Below are 22,028 nucleotides of genomic sequence, written 5' to 3'. Positions count from 1 at the left end.
GGAGTGAGGAATTCGCACACCCCAGAGCAACAGGGAAACTCAGCCTATGGCTTTTGGGCCTGCAAGAAGCAACAGCCCAACCTCTTGAGACCGTAGGAGCTCTCCCTTCTTGCAGCTGCCTTGGCGTGAGGTGTCCAGCCTCAGCCTGCTTCTGCAGACGTTAGCAGAGAGCCAGGGACCTGAGAATCGCTTTCCTCACCATTTAATGAAAAAACAAAGGGCTGGCCTGGGGTGGGAGAGGGGGCCTGGCACATCCCCTTTGGCTTCTGCATGCTACTTGTTGGAGCAGGCTTAATAAATGGACGGTGTGCCCCAGGATATCTTGCTCTTGGGAGAATTCCTGGCCTCCTTGGGTGCTGCCACCAGCAGCTCATGAGCCTAAATGAAGACTCTGAATTTCACCAGCTCCGTTTGAATGTCGTCAGTGCAGTGCCGTTGGTATTAAGCCAAAAAACGTTTGCCCTGATCCCACACGGCTGCAAAGGGGCAAGGGCACGGCTGGGAGAGGCAGTTAACGGAACCTGAAGCTGGGGCGGTCCCCGTCAGCTGTTACCCAAGGGCTGAGCCAGGGAGACCCATTTGTTTGGGGCCACAATATGCCTACAGTCCTGCAACTGTAGGAGGGTTGGGTGTGGTCTGGGGGTCCTGGGGACTCTGGGAGCTGCATTGAAGACGGGCATGGGGGCTGCACGGGCTCTGGAACAGCCGGGCGCTGGGGCTGTCCGTGCAGGCCGTGGACAGGCCGATGAGGCACGGCCATGTTCAACGGCTGAGCCAGTGGGCTTGTGGAGCAGGGGGGCCCTTTGGGTTGGGCCTGCAAGGGTGCGAGTCTGGCGGCCCGCGCTCTTGGGGGACCTTTTTGCTTGCGGGTGGAATGCAGTGCTCCGATCCTGCACCTGCAGGAGTGTTTGGAGCAGGCTGAGAGAGCATGAGCATCTGGAGGCTGCGGGGAAGCTGGGCACAGGGCCCGTGGAGGCCACGGGGAAGCCAGGCATGGCTGCTCAGAAAGTGCTGGTAGCAACTGTTGCAACCGCAACTCCCAGTTTGGCAAGGGCCAAATGTTTCAAGGTTCTGTAGCTCCCCAGGGATACTCCTTTTTTCCCTCTGCAAGTGATCAACATTTGAACATCCACCCTCTTGTGGGATCAGAAGTTACTGGCAAAAGCCGCCAGCCCATCAGCACTGCTGAACTCCCTGAAAGTCCTTCAATATTGCAGAAGCCTTTGCATGAGGGCTGCCACTGTGTGGCCTTGTCCCTGGCCACGGGGACAGGATGCGGGAGACCTCTGCCAACAGCCATGCTCCCACCTGCTAGAAATGCCAGTGGTCCTAAAGAAAGGAGGTCACCACTGTGGCACTTCAAGCTATCCTGTTAGCAAGTCTTCCTTAACCCTCTACAAGCATCTTAATGCAACATTTCAGCAATGTTGAGACATAAGTCCACAGCTTTCCCACCCCATCACCCATTATTTAGCAAATTAAGCTTTAGGGGGGTCTCCAGGCCTGGTCAAACCCGGCTGGAGTCTTCTTTTTTGTCATGCGCCATCATCATGGTGGAAATACTGGGTTCACTGGGTTCACGCATGCGTGAGCTTCCTTTTCTAGTACTTTCTGTGGGGAGGTGGTGAGGGAAAACCGTGCATGTGCATTTCCAAAAGCACACAGTTAGGTGAACAAGCACTGGAGCAGCAGAAAATGGCTGGTGTTGGAGAAGATGAGACCCCAAATCCCTCCCCTGAACCTCATCCTTCAACTCCAGGAGTGGTAAGGTTTCCTTTCTACAGCACTATAGCCAGGCAGTAGGGACAGTGTCCTTGCTATGGCTATAGTGGTGTATTGTTCCCCTTCCATTAGACTTTCAGGTTGTCACAGCCTACCCAACATGTGTGGTTTCACCTCCCGGAGCAACCAGAGAGGTGGGTGTTACTGAGACTGAGAGGTCTCTTCAAACTCAGAGAGTTGGTTTAGAAAGAATCAAGGTTTTCCTGTTCTGTTATTGCTTTCCTTCTAGGCAGAGGCCCCATGCTTCTCCTCGCAGGGTTGCAGATGCCGTGGCAATGTGTGAACGATGCCGTATGATAGAATTCTATGCACTGTTAGGAGCTCTTGTTATTTTGGTTTTGGTTTTGGTTGTGGCTGGTTTCTATTGTTGTTACAGCTGTGTACACCAATAAAGTTCAGTTTTGTTCAGTTAGCCAAGAGTTTCTATATATCCTAAATTCTTCTACAGAAAATACAATAAGCCTTTTCAATTTGCAAAAGCAACATTTCCCAGCATTTTCCACACCAGGGGCTCAGGGACCTCTTGGAGCAGGTCCAGAGGAGGCCAAGAGGATGATCCAAGAGCTGGAGCACCCCTCCTACAAAGCCAGGCTGAGAGAGTTGGGCTTGATCAGCCTGGAGAAGGCTCAGGGGACAGACCTTACAGCAGCCTTCCAGTACCTGGAGGGGCCTACAGGAAAGCTGGGGAAGGACTGATTGTAAGGGCACATAGTGCCAGGATGAGGGGTGATGGTTTCAAACTTGAGCAGGGGAGGTGTAGGTTAGACATTAGGAAGAAGGGCTTTACTGGGGGGGTGGGGACACACTGGCCCAGGTTGCCCAGAGAGGTGGTGGAGGCCCCATCCCCAGAGACACGCAAGGTCAGGCTTGATGAGGCTCTGAGTGACCCTACTGAGTTAAAGGTGTCCCGGCTCACTGCAGGGGTTGGACTAGATGACCTCCAAAGGTCCCTTCCAACCTAAGGCATTCTGTGATGAGGAGTCTGTGATGAAGCCGAGGCGACAGCCGGGACCTTCTCGGGCCGGAGGGGCACGGGAGCCCCAGCCCGGCCCCGCCCCAGCCCCGGACGCGCTGCGGACCGCGGCGCCGGGGGCGGTGCCGGGACGGCCCCGGAAAGCGGGTTTTTCTTCCGGGTGGCGCGGCGTCATGGAGTCGCTGTGGCGGCTGAAGCGGTTCGATGCTTTCCCCAAGACCCTGGAAGACTTTCGGGTCAAGACGTGCGGAGGCGCGCTGGGTGAGGACGGGGGGGGGGGGACCCTGCGGGCGGCGGCTCGGCAGCAGCTCGGGGCGGCGGCAGGCCGGCCGAGGCTGCGGGGGTGCGAGCGGCGGGGCTGACAGCGGTTCTTGTCTCCCCGGCAGTGACGGTGGTCAGCGCGCTCATCATGGTGCTGCTTTTCTTCTCGGAGCTGCAGTACTACCTCACCAAGGAGGTGAGCAGGGGCGGCGGGGGCGGGGGGGGGGGGGGGGGGGGGGGGCGGCGGCAGCCACCGCGGTGCTGCTTTCTGCCCGCGGTACCTCAGCGGAGAGGCGGCTGCTCCGGGCTGCCCCACCCCGCGTTTTCGGCAGCCACAGGTGGTTTGGGTTTTCCTTCCCTTCCTGAAGGGAGCTTATAGGCAGGAGGGGATTCGACTTTTTAAAAGAGCAGATAATGGCAGGACAAGGGGGAATGGACTAAAGCTAAAGGAGGGAAGGTTTAGATTAGATATTAGGGGGAATTTTTTTACAGAAGGGAGTGGTGAGGGGCTGGAACAGGCTGCCCAGAGAGGGGGTGGATTCCCCGTCCCTGGAGGTGTTCAAGGCCAGGTTGGATGGGGCCCTGGGTAGCCTTGTGTATCTCCAGGCCTGGAGGTTGGTGTCCCTGCCTGTGGCAGGGGGGTTGGAGCTCTATGATCCTTGGGGTCCCTTCCAACCCAGACCATTCTATGATTCTATGATTCCCCCGCCTGATCGCCGGCACAGCGGGACCGGGCTGCCCTTCCCCGAGAGCCGCCCGGTGCCGGGCCTGGCTTGTACCCTCCCAGAAGAGAACTTCTCGCCGCCTCTGCCACCGGCAGTCAGGCAAAGCAGAGCAAGTGGCCACGGGACCCCTGTCCCCCCACCAAAATCGGGGATCCCAAGCGGTTTCCCTTGCAGAAATGGCAGGGGCTTGTCTACCGTGGGAAGCGTGGGAGGCAGCAGCTCACGTGTCTGGCAGAGGCCACGTCTTGCAACCCTCCCAAGCGAGAGCCGGTGAGGGAAAGAGGCCTTTTGATTTGCTTCCAGGCCAAACAGGACCCTGTTTTTCCTTTGCTCCTAGGTTCACCCGGAACTGTACGTTGACAAATCAAGGGGAGAGAAACTGAAGATCAATCTGGATGTTACCTTTCCACATATGCCTTGTGCTTGTGAGTCAGACATGTGAATGTTGGGGTGATTTTCCTGCTTGCCAAAGGCCTGAGAGACTCGGCATGCCTGGGCCTTCTGAGTGCTGCGTGGGCCATTGGGAGGGTTTGCTGAAGCCTGGTGTTTACACAGTGACTGCAGCTGGGCCCGCTGGGCACCAGCACTTCCCATCAGACAGTGTTATTTTTCTAGTTTATAACCACAGCTAAGGTATGAACTTGCTAATGTTTTTTACCTCGGTGGTGTGCTTTGTCAGGGGGCACAGGAATCCCAACCAAGCTGTCCCAGAGTTCACTTGAGACTCAAGGTTTGACTGTGGTGGGGGTGTTACTGCAAAACAAATTTTGAGCCTCCTGTGGAAGTTACTTGGCAAGACACAGCTTTTCCCTGCTTTTGGTCCTTTAGTGCTGACTGCCAGTGCTGTGTGATTAACTTTTCCTAACATTTTTTAAATCAGAAGGAGCACTAATAATTTGATTACCTTTTCACTAAGTTAAGACAAAGCTGTGGGATGAAGTTGGAAGTGAAGATGAGGTTTGTGACTGTCTGAGGAACCTGAACATACACAAGTCCATGGGACCTGGTGAGATGCATCCCAGAGTCCTGAAGGGATTGGCTAATGTAGTTGCCAAGCCACTCTCTGTGATATTTGAAAAGTCATGGCAGTCAGGTGTAGTCCCTGGGGACTGGAAGAGGAAACATCACAGCCATTTATAAAACAGGTAGGAAGGAGAACCCTGGGAGTGACTGACCTGTCAGCCTTACCTCTGTGCCTGGGAAGATCATGGAACATGTCTTTCTAGAAGCTATGCTGAGGCACATGGAGGCCAGTGTGGCTTTAACAGGGGCAAGTCCTGCCTGACCTATCTAGTGGCTTTATACAATGGAGTAATTTCATCACTAGAGAAGAGCTCTTCAGCTGTGGCTGTCATCTGTCTGGATTTCTGGAAAGCCATTGATGTAGTCCCCCACAACATCTTTTTCTCTGAGTTGGAGAGATATGGATTTGATAGGTGGACTGTTCAGTGGATAAGGGGTTGGTTAGATGGTTGGATCCAGAGGATGGTGGCTCGAAGTCCAGATGGAAGACAGTTTCCTCGGGGGTCTGTGCTAGGATTGGTGCTGTTTAGTATCTTTATTAATGATCTAGTGGGATTGAGAGCATCCTCAGCAAGTTTGCTGATGACACTGAGCTGAGTGGTGAGGTTAATGTGCCGGTGGGATGGGACACCATCCAGAGGGACCTGTACAAGCTGGAGAAGTGGGCCCAGGGGAACCTCATGAGGCTCAACAAAGCCAAGTGCAGGGTCCTGCACCTGGGATGGGACAACCCCCATTATCCATACAGGTCAGAAGATGATGTGCTGGAGAGCAGCCCTGAGGGAGAGGTCTTGGGAGTATTCATGAATGAAAAGCTGGACATGAGCCACCAATGTGCATCTGCAGCCCAGCCGGCCAACCCCATCCTGGGCTGCATCCCAAGTAGTGTGGCCAGCAGATCAAGGGAGGTGATTCTGCTCTGATCAGGGCAGACCTCACCTGTGATACTGCATCCAGCTCTGGAGCCCTCGGCACAAGAAGGACCTGTTGGAGCAGGTCCAGAGGAGGCTGCAAAAGTGGTGAAAGGGATGGAGCACCTTTCCTGTGAAGCCAGGCTGAGAGAGTTGGAGTGTTCAGATTGGAGAAGAAAAAGGTCTGAGGGAACACACCTTATAGTGTCCTTCCAGTACCTGAAAGGTGCCTATAAGAAAGCTGGGGAAGAACTGTTCCCAAGGGCACGGAGCAACAGAATGAGGGGTAGTGGTTTTAAACTAGAAAAGGGGAGATCTAGATGGTATATTAGGAAACAGTTCTTCAATATGAGGGTGGTAGATCACTGGAACAGGTTGCCCAGAGCCACAGCCCTGGATATACTCAAGGTCAGACTTGATGTGGCTCTGAGCAACCTGATGTAGTAAAGATGTCCCTGCTTACTGGAGGGGGGTTGGACTAGATGACCTTTAAAGGTCCCTTCCAACCTAATGCATTCTGTGATTCTATGAAGTGATGGGAAATGCTGTAGTGTGTGCACGTTACCCGACTGTCCACTGATCTTCCCTGCCTCTTGTTCTGGTGCAATTCCTTTGGGTTCTAAATGGAGTGAGTCCCTCTTCCTTCTGACCACCGAAGATGCTTCGTGGTGTATCATGGAGCTTTGATACCAGGCCAAGACCACAGAGCTCTATCTTCTTTGCAAAAAGGGGTCATAAGGAAATGTGCTGAGGTTGGAGGGGAAGGAGTATGGGGGCAGAGGCAGGAGGCAATTTTCAACTGATTTGAAGCTTAATTCTTGAAAATGGCTGTGGGCTTTGAGGGGTTTGGGTTTGGTTTTTTGCCTTTTCAGGGTAATGCTCTCTGAGGTAGCTGCAAGCAGTTGTCCTTGTCCACCAAACTAAAGCCTGTGTTTGGAAGGTTCATATAGGAAGCTGCAACGTGTGTTTTAGTCCCCATGAGGTGCTTGGCCCCAGCCGTGCGTGCTCTTCCAGGTTGGAACATTCTTCTTCCCCTTGCCAAAAGATTCTGTATCTTTGGTGGTTGAACACTTCCTCTGCCTGCCACAGGCCATAACAAATGAGTGTTTATTGACCACTTTTTTTTCCCTTGCTTGCTGGTTTCAGATTTGAGCATCGATGCCATGGATGTAGCAGGAGAGCAGCAGCTGGATGTAGAGCACAATCTGTTTAAACAACGTTTGGATAAAGCTGGCAATCGTGTGACTCCAGAGGCTGAGAGACACGGTAAGGTGGTATTCTGCTTTGGCTGTGCAAACCTCTCCTCTGCATTTTTTACATGCAGCACAACTCATTGTTGTGTTTTGATACAAAGCAAAAATGATTCTGGCCAAAGCGTTGCATCGACCAGTAACGCTCTCCTCGCTTTTCCATTCCAAACTGGGAGCTCCTTACTACCTTTTCTGGGAGGCAGTGTCGTTCTGTGTGTCAGCATACACTAAATTTGTTGGTTTGTGTCCCTCAGATTGAACTTTTCTGCTCTTGAAGTTGAGAGGTAACCCAGAGCCAAGAGCTGAACCATTAGTCATTGCAAGAGTTTTTCCACTGTGGTGGGAATGTGGTGACCATGTTCTTCTGACGCCGTGAACAGCCGCACTCAGAGCTCAGCAGCCCTGGTGCCTGTGGAGCAGACATCCTTTGCACCAAACCAGTTAGTGGCACGACTTATATGCAGGTTGTACACACATATCTCTGACCTGTCTGAGAATTCATTAGCATAGGTTCCCACCCTTCCCCACGTGCTTACTACAGCCTTTTGGTGGTCTTCCAGGCCCCTGATGGTGGATTACTTCATCCACTCATTTTCATCGCTGTTTTTGCCATGAACTACAGCCTTTGTCTTCCTCCTCTGGCTTCCCAGAGCCACATGGCTGGTCTTGGGCCCCTTGCAGCCTTGAGTTTTCTTGTTCCTGGAGACAGTCCTGCTAGAAAGCTCACAACGTGCTGGTACAGGCATTCCACAGTACCCCTGCTGCAAAGGATGTTACTAATATCAAGAAAGGTCTAGACAGTGAGTCTCCATTACATTCATTGCTGCATCATGTGCCGTTGGCACCCCCAGAACCCCAGGCAGTAAGTCCCCACCAGATTCAGCCCTCTTCTCAATCCCCCCTTTTCTTAAAGGATACAACAGCTCTGAATAATTACAGCACAAACTCCTCCCTCTCTAATGGTTAATAAATCTAATGCCATTCTGTTTTGTAAGGCAATTTTAGGTAATGATTCTGTTTCCCTCTGGAGTCCTCTAATAGCATGAGTAGTTAAGTTTACTATTTCTTCCTGAGTGGCTGAAAACGTTAAATGTAGCTTTTTCAAGCTCACTCCCTCCCAACCAAGGTAAGAACCAGTGGGCAAAAGTACAGAATTTGGTCCCTCTCAGGGAGGGGTCACTTGCTCCTTTGGTTCTTTTCCCTGGGGTTTTAAGAATCCCCCCGGGGATGGAGACTGATTCCATAACTTGCTTTGGGAGGCTTAGTGCCCTGTGGCACACCTTCCACTCCATCCTACAGGGAGTTGTTGTCTACTAATCTCATCTCTGCATGAGCACCAATATCCACTGGGTAGTTGCAGGGTCCACAGGCAGCTGTAAGGTTGGCTCCACGATAATTTCCCACACGGTGACGTCCATAAGGGCCGCTGCCTGCACTGTCTGTACCTGGGGAAGCGTGTGTTTGTAATAGAGTCGCGTTACAAACCTGATGTATGTGATGCTGAGCCCTGTGAAATTCCCCAGACCTACATCCACAGTAGTGTTGTTTATCCAAAAGTCACTCCATCCATCGTTCCAGGTACAGTTCCTACAACCTAACCTGAGCTCTGGACTACAAGTGCAACTATTGAGATGTCTTTTTTTCAAGTGCAGTTCTTGTCACTAATTCAGAATTGAGTGTTCTTATCTTTTAGTATCTGTAGGTTGAATCTGGGGCCCAATTCTTCCCAAAGCAATGATATAATCTTGCAAATAATTCTTTTCTAATTGGTTCAGGTCCTCACCTTGGTATTTAGCCTGAAATAGTCTCTCCTATAGTACCTCAAAAGGTCTCAGATTTTTGTTGGCCCTCAGTTTCGCATGTGCCCTAAGTAGGGCAAGAGGTTGTGCCTGATACCAGCGTAGGTTTGTTTACCGACAGATTTTGGCTCCCGTTGTTTTCTCATGTGATTCATTTTTCCCCTGCCCACTGACTTGTGGCCTGTGGGGCATGTGTAATTGCTAATCAGTTCCCAATAGTTTGCTTACCTGTTGTTCTACTTGTACACAAAATGAGTACCTCTGATGAGATGACCGTAGGTACCCCAAATTGAGGTATTAACTCATTTAATAATACTTTAGTTATTCCTTTGGTTTTAATTGTTCTCCAAAGAAATGCTTCTGGCCGTCCAGAAAAGGTGTCTGTAAGTACCACTGAGTATCTGTACCCCCCTTCTCTTGGGAGCTCAGAGAAATCAGTTTGCCAGCAGTCCCCTGGGATGTTCCCTTTTCCAATACTCCCAAATTGCACCCCAGTTACCTGTGATGGGGTTATTTTTCAGGTATCTTTTCACATTGCTGAGTCACTGTCAAGTTATAGTGTATATATAGTTTTCCTTATTAATTTTTTGATTTAAAAATGTATGCAGGGAGTCTGCCCCAGTGTGTCCTGTTGTGTTTTTCTTTGACAACTCCCTATACTTGTTTGGCAGGAAGTATAATTCAGCCATCTCTCAGGTGGTCCCATCTTTTGGAGGGAATTTGTCCTCCTAGTTTCTTATCAGTTTCTGAATGTTCAGTAGTCTGAGTGCCCAAGAGGTTCCTGTCCCTGCTATCTGGGATTAAAGACAAAATTTGGTGCACTTAGTCTGCTGCCCGTTTTGCTTCAAAATCTGCCAGTCAATGACCCCTTTCTTGGCCAGTGTTACCCTTTAAGTGCCCCCTATAGTCCATAACAGCAATTTTATCTGGGAGTTGAATTGCTTCCAGTAAGTGGAGAATTTCTTCAGCATGCTTGATCTGTTTCCCTTGTAGAGTTAAAAGTAGCCTTTTCGTTCCAGATTGCTCCATGGGCATGAAAAACCCCACAGGCATATTTGGAATCTGTCCATATAGGTGTCTTTTTCCTTTTGCTAATTTTGGAGCTTGAGTCCAGGCAATAAACTATTTGGAAAAATAGGCTGCAGCTCTTTTGTTGGGCCCCAGCCATTGAGCCAGGACTCCCAGAGCTAGACCTGACTCTTCATGGGAAAAGAGCCAGAGGACAACCAGGTAGGTCCAAAGCCAGGGCCTTCATTAGTTCCTTCTCAAGTGTTTCCAATGCATTTTGAGCTTCTTTTGTCCAAGTTAATCGAATAGAATTGTTTCTCAAAAGTTCATGCAAAGGTTTTACTATTATTCCATAATTATAAATCCATAATCAACACCAACCTGTCATTCCCAGAAAGGTTCAGCCCTCTTTTCACTTCTTACTGTGTTGCTTAGCTGCCTCTGTGTTTTCTGAGGTTGTGACATTTCAAATTTAATGTCTGGGGACAAAAAAGCTCTTTTTGGTGTATCTAATTCTCAGTTAATAGGTGTAGGCCTCCTGCCTTGCTTGTATTGCCAATCTCCATCGGGATTGCTCCACTGGAACTGATTGCTCTGACTTTTTCTCTTCCTCTCTGCTGATCAGATAAGCTTGTAGAGAGCAAACTGTCTCCCCTAGAAGAGGCATTGGAAGAGAGATGGGATGCATTGCATGCAGCAAGCGATTTCTTCTGCTGCCTGGAAGAAGCACGTGGCTAGCTTGGTTTAGAGGTACTAGGTTGAGAGTTAGAGTGGAGGTATCTGCATTAAACTCTACAATTATCAGCTCCTCTTAGAAGACTGACCTTCAGTCAGTTAACTAAACAGCAACTATAGCAGTACTGACCTGAAGTGATTGAGTATTGGCAGTTCTTACCGCTTCCTTTCGACATGGACGTGCTTTGCATGCTGTCTGCATGCAAGTTGAGGACCACGTTAACAGGAAGAAACCTTTCATGTAGAGCTTGACATGCTGCAGATTCTTGATAGTCGCTCAACTGCCTGTGTTGCTTCTGGCTGCTGACTCAGAGACAGGTCAACAGGCAGCTCCTGATTACATTTTAAAAGCTGCTTCTGGTTGCTGGATCTCCATGTATTGTACAGGTGTTCGTGTTCATATGGGGGGAATCGTGGCTTTGAGAATGCACAGTAATTATTCAGCTGCATTCTTCCCAACTGTCTTGTAGTGTGATTACAAAGATGAAGAGTCATACCACTTTTGAATCAGCGAGTTCTTAAGTGCACTTTCAACTAATTTGAATGTTGAGAGCTTTAAAAAGAGTCTTGTGTAGCTGTTGAACAATGGGTATATTTTCCTGAAAGTGCATTTGCTTGATGGTAACTAGCAGAAAGAATCTGATGAAAGAAAGATGCTTAATAGATTGATTTTCAGGTATATTTCATACTGCCTAACTAAAACCTTGGTTTTCTGTGGCTAATAGAATCTACAGGTGTCTAATACTCCCTTCCATCCACCTGTTATACCTCCCAGTCTCAACAAACCAGGTCCTGGTAATGTTCTGTCCCCTCAGCAGTGTTTGACTATGTACCTTTTCACCTCCCCCAGCAGCAGTTAATCCTCTTCAAGGCCTATATAAGGTAGTGCAGCAGTGCCTGGGCAGGGAGCTTCTGAGGGCTTTTGTAACCCGAGAGATTCAGTCCTGTCCTTCAGGATTTGGACATTTAAGCAACCTGATTTTAAGGGGGCCTTTTATTGTCTGAGCCAGGTTTTTTTTTGATGTTTTAGAGATGCAATTCCTTGGCTTGCTTCTTGTGCCCTCCCAAAGTCTGCAGACTTTTGGTGCTTGTTCTGGTTCTCGACAGAAGCAAAGTCCTGTTTGAGATTTCTGTAGGTGTCTCCTGGCCTTTGGTGGGTTTGGGCTGTCACCTGCTCTCATTTCCTCTCTCTTACAAGTCCCTCTTCAGCCTTCAGCACGTAAGAGCATAGAGCTCCATGTTTTGTGGAGTCCTGCACGGTCACTGCACAGGTGGCACAGGGGTTGGCAGAGCTGGTGAGTCACAGAAAAGGTTTCTAGTGAACAGTTATTAATACGTGTGCCTTGTCAGCATTGTCACCCCAGAGGGCTGACAACATGTTGGATTTCTGCTCAGGAGACTCTTGCTCTGGTCTTGTTTCACAGCAGTATATAACCATGTTCCCTACAGGTCTTGGGACAGGATTATGCCTCATGTGCTGTTGACTGCTAGTTAACATTTTGTTTGTGTACCAGGTCCTGTAGCAGTCGTGATTTACTGATTTGGTCTACATTAGAGAGTGTTTTAACAAAGCCTTTATGCAAGTAACATCTAACCAGTGCTCCAGCAAGGCTTACAGATAGCCAGCTCTTTCTGTGGAGGGTGTTCTTGAGATGACAAATGCTGCTCTGCTTCTAGGTCTTACTTCACACCTCAGCAGGCTCTATGGGTGCTGTTTCAGGTGGGCTTTGGGCATAGGATGTGCTGCTTCCAACAAAGTCATTGCAGTTACCGTGCATCAAACAGAATGGAAGAGTACAAGGTAGCATTTCTAGACATGCCTCATCACTTGAATCCTCTTCTGTTTTAGAGCTGGGGAAAGAAGAAGAAAAAGTCTTTGACCCAGATTCTTTGGATGCCGATCGCTGCGAGAGCTGTTACGGGGCAGAGTCAGAGGACATTCGGTAACCTTTATGCCTTTTCATATCTTCCTGGCACTTGAACTCTTACTGTTCTCTTGTATGCATGTGTTCTTTTCCAAAATGCTTCTGGAAGTCTGTGCCATGACATCCTGGGCACGAGTTACGAGAACAACCAGAAGTAGTGTGGTTCTGGTGTGCCCTTGAAAGCCGCACTCCAGATTTTTTTAGAGCATGCAGAGTTGGGTTGTCTGGTTTGTCTGAACACCCATGTAAGGGTAAACTGCACTACCTTTGCAGTAGCACAACTATTGTATTTCAGCAAATGGAATAACTTCTGGGGTTATTTGGTGTCCAGAGAGGAGCTGTGTAAAGTATTTCACCATTACACGAACTGTCTTGGAATACAGCCCGGTTACGGCTTTACATCCTTTGTGCTTCAGACACAGGCTTTGCATCTGTCCTGGTGTCAGTCAGGATGGAGTTCCCTTCTTTTGTGGCAGCGGATGGGATGCTGTGTTTGGGAGTTAAAATGGGAGCAGTGCTGATAACACCCTGATGTTTTTAGCTGAGTCCAGCAGTCAAGGGCTTTCTCAGCTCTTCATATTTCTCTATTAATGAGAAAGGAGGGGACGAAGCCAGGACAGGTGACCCAAACTGGCCAAAGATTATTCCATGCCAATTCCATCCTGCTCAGTATAAGGGGGGCTGATGGGAGGAGGAGCAGAGGGGCGGCTCCAGGACGCACAGTTTTTGGGGGACGGTTGGGTTCAGGGACGGCTCTGGGTGGCAGGGCCTGAGCTGTGGGTTCAGTGACAAACTGCATTGTGTAGCAACAGTTTCATGTATTTTTTGCTCTAAAGTCCTGTCAGCATTGTTATATTTGATCTTTCTGCTGTTTTAGTAAACTATCCTTATCCCAACCCATGGGCTTTTGGTTTCTTGGTTTTGGGGTTGTTATTTGCCCCTTCCTTTTCCCTTCCCTTCCCTCACCACCCCCCCTTCTTCCCCTGCTCTTTTCCTTTAAGGAGAAGGAAGCTGCATGGATCTCTGCTCTCAGCCCAGGTAAAACCACGACAGCATCCTTGCAGGAGCTATGATCAGACGTTTATTGCTTACACAAACAGTGGAGTCACTTGGTGTTTCTTGCTCCTCCTACCTGGAAATTCCCACAATGGATCCATGACAGTCCACAGTTTCTGTGCTGTCCTTTGCTGCTCCTGTCTCTGTAGTGACTTGGTTGGTCCTGTCTGCCAAGTTGCTTCCTTCCCTGGGTATGTTTCCATCTTCAGGGAGTCATGACTGCAGACTTCAGCTTTTTCTTTGGTCCAGCAAAACATGGAACCAAGAAAGAAAATTGTTCTTTCCTGTGACTAGGGTGTTATCCAGAGGTAGAAAAGCAACAAAACAAGTTTGCTGTTAAACCTTGCCCCAGTGTTGAGAGTCTTCCTCTAAAAGTCAAGGGAAGGAGCAATACAAGCAGACAGATGCTTGATTCACAGGGAGAAGGTCCAAACTGCTTGGAACAGTGGGACACCGGTGTCATTTCTCTCACAGGTTCCTTTGCTACAAATTCCTTTGTCAAAAAGGACAAGCAAAGGCCTCTTCAGACTCAAGAACTGCATTAAACCAGCTTGCCAACCTCATGGCAGAGTCTCAACAAGCACATGCAAAAGCTCAAGCTCCTTCAGGAGTGTTAGGCCAACCTTTGGGGTGCAATCCCTGGTGTTTGTTTGCTTTGTAGTTGTGTTGGAGAAAAATACACCAGGGATTCAAGACCTGAGCTGGAGTCTCTCTTGTGCATTTGCAGGTGCTGTAATACCTGTGACGACGTCAGAGAAGCGTACAGGCGGCGAGGCTGGGCCTTCAAGAACCCTGACAGCATAGAGCAGTGCAAGAGGGAAGGCTTCAGCCAGAAAATGCAAGAGCAGAAGAATGAGGGCTGCCAAGTCTATGGGTTCCTAGAGGTCAACAAGGTGAGAGATGGGTTTTGCTGCAAACCTGCTGCATGATGGTGATGGTGGTGAAAAAGCTGAGTCGGGCAAGGCGTTCCTTTCCCATTCCAGCTTTAGCCAGTCACAGGACTGTAACCCCTGCACTCAGCAAAGTACTTGTGATTCTATGAAGGGCTTCAGTAGGAGAGTCAGAAAAAGGGGTGGGAAGGGGCAAATATTGTATGATTGTGTGGGCTGGTAGGATGCCTGCTGGCTGGAGAAGCTTAGCTTTTTCTGCCACTGAGCTAGCAAGCCTTCTTGCTGAGGGTTCTGGAGGAGGCAAGGCAGCTTTGAGGTTAGATTGTCCCACCTGGCCTTCTAGTCTTAAAACAGACCACCAGTGAATGCTGGAGATAATAGCAGCGAGGAACTTGTCATTAGAGGTGCTGGAGAGACTGAAAGGCTGTCTTCTGTAGAAAAACAGTGGGAGCAAAAGTGCTGGAGTTGTTTGTCAAAGCTGGAATGGCTTGGAGGAGGTGGCTGTTGCAACCAGTGTATGAAAATGGAGGACAAAATACACCAGATCACCAAATGACAAGGTCATTACATAGTTTATTACCAAACCCAGAATACTTAGGCACACAAGTTACAGGTATGTTCTAGAAGCCAGGCCTGGCCTAATCTTTCAATTTTTTTTTTTTTTTTTTTTAATTCAAGCTCTGGCTTTGTTTGTTTTTTTGCATCTTGGACACTTCCCAGAGACCGTATTCTTTCTTTATGGAAGGTAAACCCTTTACTCCCAAAGCCAGACATTGTGATTTGAGCATCATCGTGGGTTCTGGGACCCTCTATGGCAAAATATGATGAGCAGGAAAGATTCAAAATGAATGCTGGGGGTAGCAGGGATCAGGAGAGGGGTCACCAGGGAAATTTCTGGTGAGTGTTATTAGGCACTTGGAACTTTGCACATCTCCCTCTTCCTCAGGTGTGCAGCTGATATAAGCAGTAGGCTCCCACAGGCAGGGAAGGTGTGATGTGACACGTGAGCTTAGGATGTTCAGATCTTGCAGGAGAGAGTGTGTATGATCTCTAGGAAGTGTCAGTGAGAATTGGCACCTGATACCCACGTCCCTTTCAGCTTCCAGGATTAAATTTTAACAGCCTTTGTCTCTTGGGGGTTTTGGGGGGATTTGGGAGGGTTTTTTTGCAAGCTTAGTGCTTTATTTTTGTGGGGTTTGCATGCAGGTTATTTCCATGGATCTGTACATAGGTTCATTGTTCATTGTCTGAAGCTGTTTGGCTTTTACCCTGCTCACTCTCCCTCTTGGGTACTTTTTCCACTTCTTTTCTGTGATATGTCTTTGTTTTCTGCAGCAGCAGTCAGTTGCAGGCGTGATTCTTCCCATTTTTATGCCAAATAAAGTAACCTGCATAAAACAGTTAACTACATGCTGATGTTGGGATTCTGGCTTTCCACATGACTGCCTGTGAGAAAGAGAGGAAATTCATATCTCTCTTAGGACAGCATCTGTTGATCCTGTCACCTGTGAAAATGAGTTGCATAGTGTGTATGTTTTTTAAAGAAAAACATAAAACTCCAAGCAGCACTGCAGCTGATTTATTTATATGGAGTCAGGCCATTTAATGAAAGCTTCCTGTCTCTTCCAGGTAGCTGGGAATTTCCACTTTGCACCAGGGAAAAGTTTCCAACAGTCTCACGTGCATGGTAACGTATTTTCTTTTCCCATTTATCACAACCTTTGGCTTCCCACTGTATCTGACCATTTTCTTTGAGTATCTTTGCACTGCTGTGCATAATAAAAGCAGCAGTGCTTCAGTGGGGAGGGTGTTGAACTTCTGTCACAGGGGTTTAGTCCCATCATGAACAAATGACGTGTTTTCTGGAGGTGCTGCCACATAGGTGTGGAAGAACTTGGAGGGGAATGTTTATGGGCAGTCTGTCAGACTCACTTGTTCTGCAAAACTTTGCTGCTCTGCTGTAAAACAACCTCAGGTAAGGTGTTCAGCCCAAGACCTGCACATCGGTGTCTCTGGAAGGGATGTTTTGGAGAACGCCGCAGGAGAATTTTAAAACAATTCAGAACTTCTAGACTAAAATTTCAGCTGTGAAGGACGTCCTCAAGTGTTAATCTATATAAATACACAGTGGCCAGAACAATAGTGATAGTTTATAGAATCATAGAATGGTTGGAAGGGACCTTTGGAGGTCATCTAGTCCAACCCCCTGCAGTGAGCAGGGACACCTTTACCTAGACCAGGTTGCTCAGAGCCTCCTCTAGCCTGACCTTGAGCGTTTGCAGGGATGGGACGTGTACAGCTTCTCTGGGCAACCCGTGCCACTGTCTCACCACCCTCATGGCAACAGCTTTCTTCCTTCTCTCTAGTCTGTATCTCCCCTCTTTTAGTTGAAACCTGTTACCCCTCATCCTGTTGGAACAGACTCCGTTGAACAGTCTGTCCCCATCTTTCTTACAAGCCCCCTTGAAGTATTGAAAGGCCACAGCCTTCTCTTTTCCAGCCTGAGCCAGCCCAGCTCTCCCAGCCTTTCTGCACAGGAGAGATGCTCCAGCCCTCTGATCATCTTCATGGCCTCCTCAGGACCTGCTCCAACAGGTCTGTGTCTGTCTTGTACTGAGGACCCCAGAGTTTGGCACAGTACTCTGGGTAGGGAGGGCTCTGGGCTTTCCTAGTTATTTGTAAGATACAATTTCCCTTTTTTCCTAACCTCCTCTTAGGCAACGTTTTCATGGCACCAAGGAGTTTTCCCTGACCCCCAGGCTCAGAGCCTGGTCTTTTTCTTGCATGTGAAGCTGAGATTTTCTGCCTCAGGAGAACCTTTCTTCATAATCCCTCTTTGTTTTGTTGGGTTGGTTTTTTTCTAAACTTTATAGAAAGAAGTGGTATTTTTTTCCCCTTAAAGAACTTGAGTGGTATTATTCAGAGGATAGAGCTCTATGGGCTATTTCCAGAGCTCCCTTGAAAATACCTTGCTTGGATCATAATTCTACACAAGAGAGCATGTCAGTTTTGGTCCATATCAGAAGGTCTACCTGAATGCCCAGTCCTATTAATACATTTTGCAGAATGTCACGCAGGGGGAGGTTGAATATCCAAGAGAAGCCTGACTATTTCAGACTCTTATCATTAACAACCCAATTTGATAGAAAACTCAGAGTATTTTTGCTGCTGCCTTCTGTTCCCTAGTAACTGGAATCAGTAGAGAATAGGGGGGTGAACATCAGTATGACAGAAAGTGCCCTCCATTGCACTGCTCTCCCTGACTCATGTCAGAGTTGCTGTACCACATTTGTAGCTCTGATGGCACGACCCAAATCCATCCTTGTATTTTTTTGGTGCCATTCAAGATAGCTACTGAAAGTGGCATACCAGCTTTTGTTTCTTGCACTGCAATTCTCCCCTTCTCCTGGCAGCTAGGAAATTTCCAGCTTGGGAATCTGCACAGGTGTCTTCATGAGAGTGTGAAGGGTCCTAATCAGAAGCACCTTGTAAACGTAATTCTGATCTGAACTTCTGTCATGTGCTTGGTTGTGGTGGTTTGACCCTGGCTGGAGGCTGGACGCCCACCGAAGCCACTTTGTCACTGCCCTTCTCAGCTGGGCAGGGCAGAAAATATCTATTGAGAAGCTGAGGAGTGGAGATAAGGACAGGGAGAGATCATTCCACAATCGGCGTCACGGGCAGAACAGGCTCAACACAGAACAAAGGAAAGCAACCCCTCTGGTTTATGACACTGCCCTGCACCCCCAGGGACACCAGAGTCAGGTGATGAGAAGTGTGACCAGAGCTTAAAGCACCTCCCCACACCCCACTTCTTTGCAGACTGCGCTTGATCCATGACTTTGCTCCCTTTCCCCCCCCCCCCATTGTGGCTGGGGAGGGGCAAGGAATGGGGGAATGAGGGTTTTGGGCAGTTCCTCACCAGATGTTTTCCTTCTTAGGTGGGGGCAGGGTGGGGGGAGCACATTCCTCACCCCCTTCCCCTGCTGCAGCGTGGGGTCCCACCCACAGCAGACAGTCCTCCACAAAGGTCTCCAACGTGAGTCCTTTCCCACGGGGCTTCAGCTCTTCCCCAGCTGCCCCAGCGTGGGTCACTGCTATGGGTGCAGCCATCAATCACAGGATGTCTCTCAGTCTCTCAGGCCCAGACTGCTCCAGCCTGGTCCTCCACGGGGTCACAAGCCTGTGCCCCAGCAAACCTGCTCAGCGTGGATCTCTCTCTCCCCGCCCCCTCTCATCTCTGTGTCTCTCTCTCTGGCTCTCCATGTGCTGCAAGTGCTGGCAGGGGCTGGCTCCAGCGCAGGTCACAGCACCTTCTGTCTGTCTGCCCCTGCTGCAGCGTGGGGCCTCTCCACGGGCTGCAGGTGGGGTCTGGGCCTTTTCCCTGGGCTGCGGGGGACACCCGCTCCCCCACGGCTTTCTCCACGGGCTGCAGGGGCATCTTTCTCTCTGCTACCTGGGGCACCTCCTGCCCCCGCTTCCCTGGCCTTGGTGTCTGCAGAGTTTCTCACATCTCCCCTCTCCCTTCTCTGGGGGCACAAAGCCCCTGCGAGCGGGTTTTTTCCTCCTCAGTGTGACTCCCAGAGGCGCTGTGGCCGTCGCTGATGGGCTCGGCCTCGCTCAACAAGGGCTCCGGCCTTGAGTCGGCTGGTGTTTGCTCTCGGGCCTGCAGAAAGCTTCTCGCTGCCTCTCACAGAAGCCGCCCCTGCAGAACCCCCTTCTCCACCAGAACCCAGCCACACAACACTACCACATTGGTTTCAATGTCTTCAAAACTGTAGCTTCTCTGGAGTAGAAGCAGATTGAAATTGCTTTTTTCTGACATCTGAGTAAGAAGGAAAATGCACCACGGGGCTGACGCTCGTGCAGACCAGAGCCAGCACTGAATAAGGTGCAATTTTCTGTTTGGTTGTGTTAGCTTTAATTGTGTGTAGCTCAAACTTTATGTCCTTTTGTTTAAGTAGCTGCCCCTGGTGACTCAGAAGAAGTCTTATTTTTCAGGGATTATTCATTTCTTGCTAGGTCTTCCTTTCCTACACACAGTTCTGTTGCCTTACCTGTGTTTTTCCTCACATACTCATAGTTATCTTTCAATGTGCTATTATTGTGATTACAGATTCACAGAATTGTAGGGGTTAGAAGGAACCTCCAGAGATCATGGAGTCCAACCCCCCTGCCAAAGCCATTTGTTTTCCTCCTCACTGGTGATGATGATTGTGGAAGGAAAAAACCCATAAGTAAGCAGCTCTTTTGTATCAGAAATAGTGTGGCCAGTAGGTCTGGGGAGGTGATTGTGCCACTGTACTCAGCACTGGTGAGGCTGCACCTCAAGTGTTGTGTCCAGTTCTGGGCCCCTGTGCCAGGGCTTCCTCACCCTCACAGTGAAAAGGTGCTTCCCAGTAGCCAATCTGAATCTCCCCTCCTTCAACTTAAGGCCATTCTTCCTTGTCCTGTCGCTACCTGTCCTCGTAAACAGTCCCTCTCCAGCTTTCATGTAGGGCCCTTTAGGTACTGGAAGGAGCTCTAAGGGCTCTCCACAGACCTCCTTCAGGTTGAACAAGCCCAACTTCAAGCCTGTCTCCAAGGAGAGGTGATCCAGCCCTTGGATTGTCTTTGTGGCCTCCTCTGGCCTTGTGGAGCAAAGCTCAAGGTTTGCTCCTTTCCCTGTGCCATGGGTGTGATGAAAGAAGCATGGGACCAATTAAGAAGAACTTGTTACCCAGCTTCAAATATTTGTATGTTGTGAGTGTAAACCTTGAGCACACTTCTCAATAGCTGTGGTTGCTCCTAAAATGACCATTCTGTTACCTTAAGACTGAAAAAGAATCTAAATGCAACCAGCATTGTTACCTGGCCTGCTGCTTGAGAGCTCACTTAACATATATGGACATCCCACTTCATTTTTCCTTTTTGGTAATTAATTCCTGCATTTTTTGTTTCTCAGTGACATCTCAAAAGATTGCTTGTCCTTTGTCCAAGCTTGACTGTCCCATCAGTCCTTAGGCAGTTTAGGGAGTCTGGGCAGCATGCTGCCAAAGCTGTTACTCCTCCCCTTTTTGGTAGGAGTTTAAATGCTGCTGTACCTGAATTTCTGTAGCTTTTCATTGTAAGGATCAGAATATTTATCTTCTGGCTCCCAACGTCATTTTTGCAGTTCATGCTGTTGAGAGTAAGTGCTGTACCCTCTTCCTCCTCCCCCCCTCCACCCCACCCCATTCCTGCCCCAAACTATTTGTTTACTACAGAACTAAGGTAATTTCTATTCTTTGTTGTGGCCATAAATGTCCTTTGGGAGGAGCTGTTGATCTAGGCTGGGATTTGAGAAGATTTGTGCAACAGGCTGGAGAATTTCTCCTGGGAGCCCATGCATCAAGCCTGCTCATCTCAGAATACTTGATAGGAGGCTTTCTGAGGGTTTATAAGCCACTGGAGTCTTTAAAATTATTAATCATGGTGATCACAGGTGGTGATGCTATGTTCTGACTTAAGGACATCTGACACAGGGCTCAAGCTCTCAGCTTTGCTCACTCCCTCCCTTAGCCACAGTATTTTCTGTGTTCCTCCCTGCCTCAGTCTCCTCTTCACGACGTATCCCAACACCACTCATCACCTTCCTGCCACTGTGCTCCTGTAAAATACTCTCCTCCAGAAAATTCATGCTCAGTTTGAAAACAGGTGTCCTAGCTTGCCTTGGAGCAACACGTTTGGGTAGCTGGGCCTTGGGTTTCTTACAGTCTTAATGTGTTTAATGGCAGCCCTGAGTGACTGGAAGTGCTGTTAACCCTGTTTTATAGGTCGATGGCTGAATGTCAGAGTATAAGGAGGCTTTGTGCTTGTTCAGGTCAAAAATGCAAGATGGGGAGGACTCTTCAGATAGGCAACAATTCTTAAAACTGACACTAAATCAGTGAAGCAGACCAGGTTATATGAAAACAGACTTTTTTGACAAACTGTAGGTGTTTGACAGGTGCCTCTGTTTTAGCTAGCTAGGCATTTAGCTGTAGTTACAGAAAGGAAGGAATGTGTTTTCCTAGCTTACAATCTCTTAAGATATTATGCTCTTCTGTTTCTTCTCTAAGCAGGCTAAATAGCCTGTTGTTTTATGGTAAGCAAACTATGGCCAGCTAAATATTAATCTGTGTTCTAGAGTATGTACACATCTGCTTAGTATAATCCTCAGTCATCAGAGCTAAATAAACCTGTGGTCTGGTGGAAGGCTGTTCTAGGAACTGAGTGTGGAAAAGCATGATTTATACAGAGTTGTAAGTCATTTATTAGGAGTTTTTATAACAAGTAATTCATTGGCACGTTGGCTGTGGAAGGCAGAGTAGAGCACTGTGGGGAAGTTTGGGGGTGGATCTGTTCAAATGGGTGACTCGAGGTGCATCTGGCATTAGTTAAGGACTGGTATTTCTCAAGTGCTGCCCTTTTATCTCTGGTGCTGCACCATAACTGGCCTTCACTAGTACTCAGCTCCCACTTGAGATGCTAATGGGTGTGACTACCCAACCTTGCAGGCTGACAGGGTTCTAGGAGCACAGCTCCCAGGAGGAGAAGCCCTGTCCCCCCAGCCCTGCCCCTGGGCATCACTGCACTCTGTCAGCATCAGTATTAGGGCAGCTGTGATTAAGGCCACCTTGGAGCTGCTCTGGCTGGAAGAATAGCCTCACAGCAAGCAATACTTACATTT

General features: G+C 48.9%; 1 protein-coding gene across 1 annotated transcript in view; it reads left to right on the top strand.

Moving 5' to 3' along the window:
- The first annotated feature begins 2,925 nt into the window (after positions 1-2,925).
- ERGIC3 (ERGIC and golgi 3) overlaps positions 2,926-22,028 on the top strand; it is a 29,438-nt gene continuing 10,335 nt past the window's right edge. The window contains exons 1-7 of the mRNA XM_084271364.1: positions 2,926-3,016; positions 3,142-3,212; positions 4,079-4,166; positions 6,822-6,941; positions 12,317-12,410; positions 14,176-14,341; positions 15,968-16,025. Of these exons, the coding sequence (XP_084127490.1) occupies positions 2,929-3,016; positions 3,142-3,212; positions 4,079-4,166; positions 6,822-6,941; positions 12,317-12,410; positions 14,176-14,341; positions 15,968-16,025 (685 nt within the window). The 5' untranslated portion in view covers positions 2,926-2,928. The remainder of the gene's footprint in view (positions 3,017-3,141; positions 3,213-4,078; positions 4,167-6,821; positions 6,942-12,316; positions 12,411-14,175; positions 14,342-15,967; positions 16,026-22,028) is intronic.

Source organism: Gallinula chloropus (assembly GCF_964237585.1).
Source record: "Gallinula chloropus genome assembly, chromosome: 16".
Lineage (NCBI taxonomy): Eukaryota > Metazoa > Chordata > Aves > Gruiformes > Rallidae > Gallinula > Gallinula chloropus.
The sequence above is the reverse complement of the archived record's forward strand: the minus strand, read 5'-3'. Positions and strand labels throughout refer to the sequence as shown.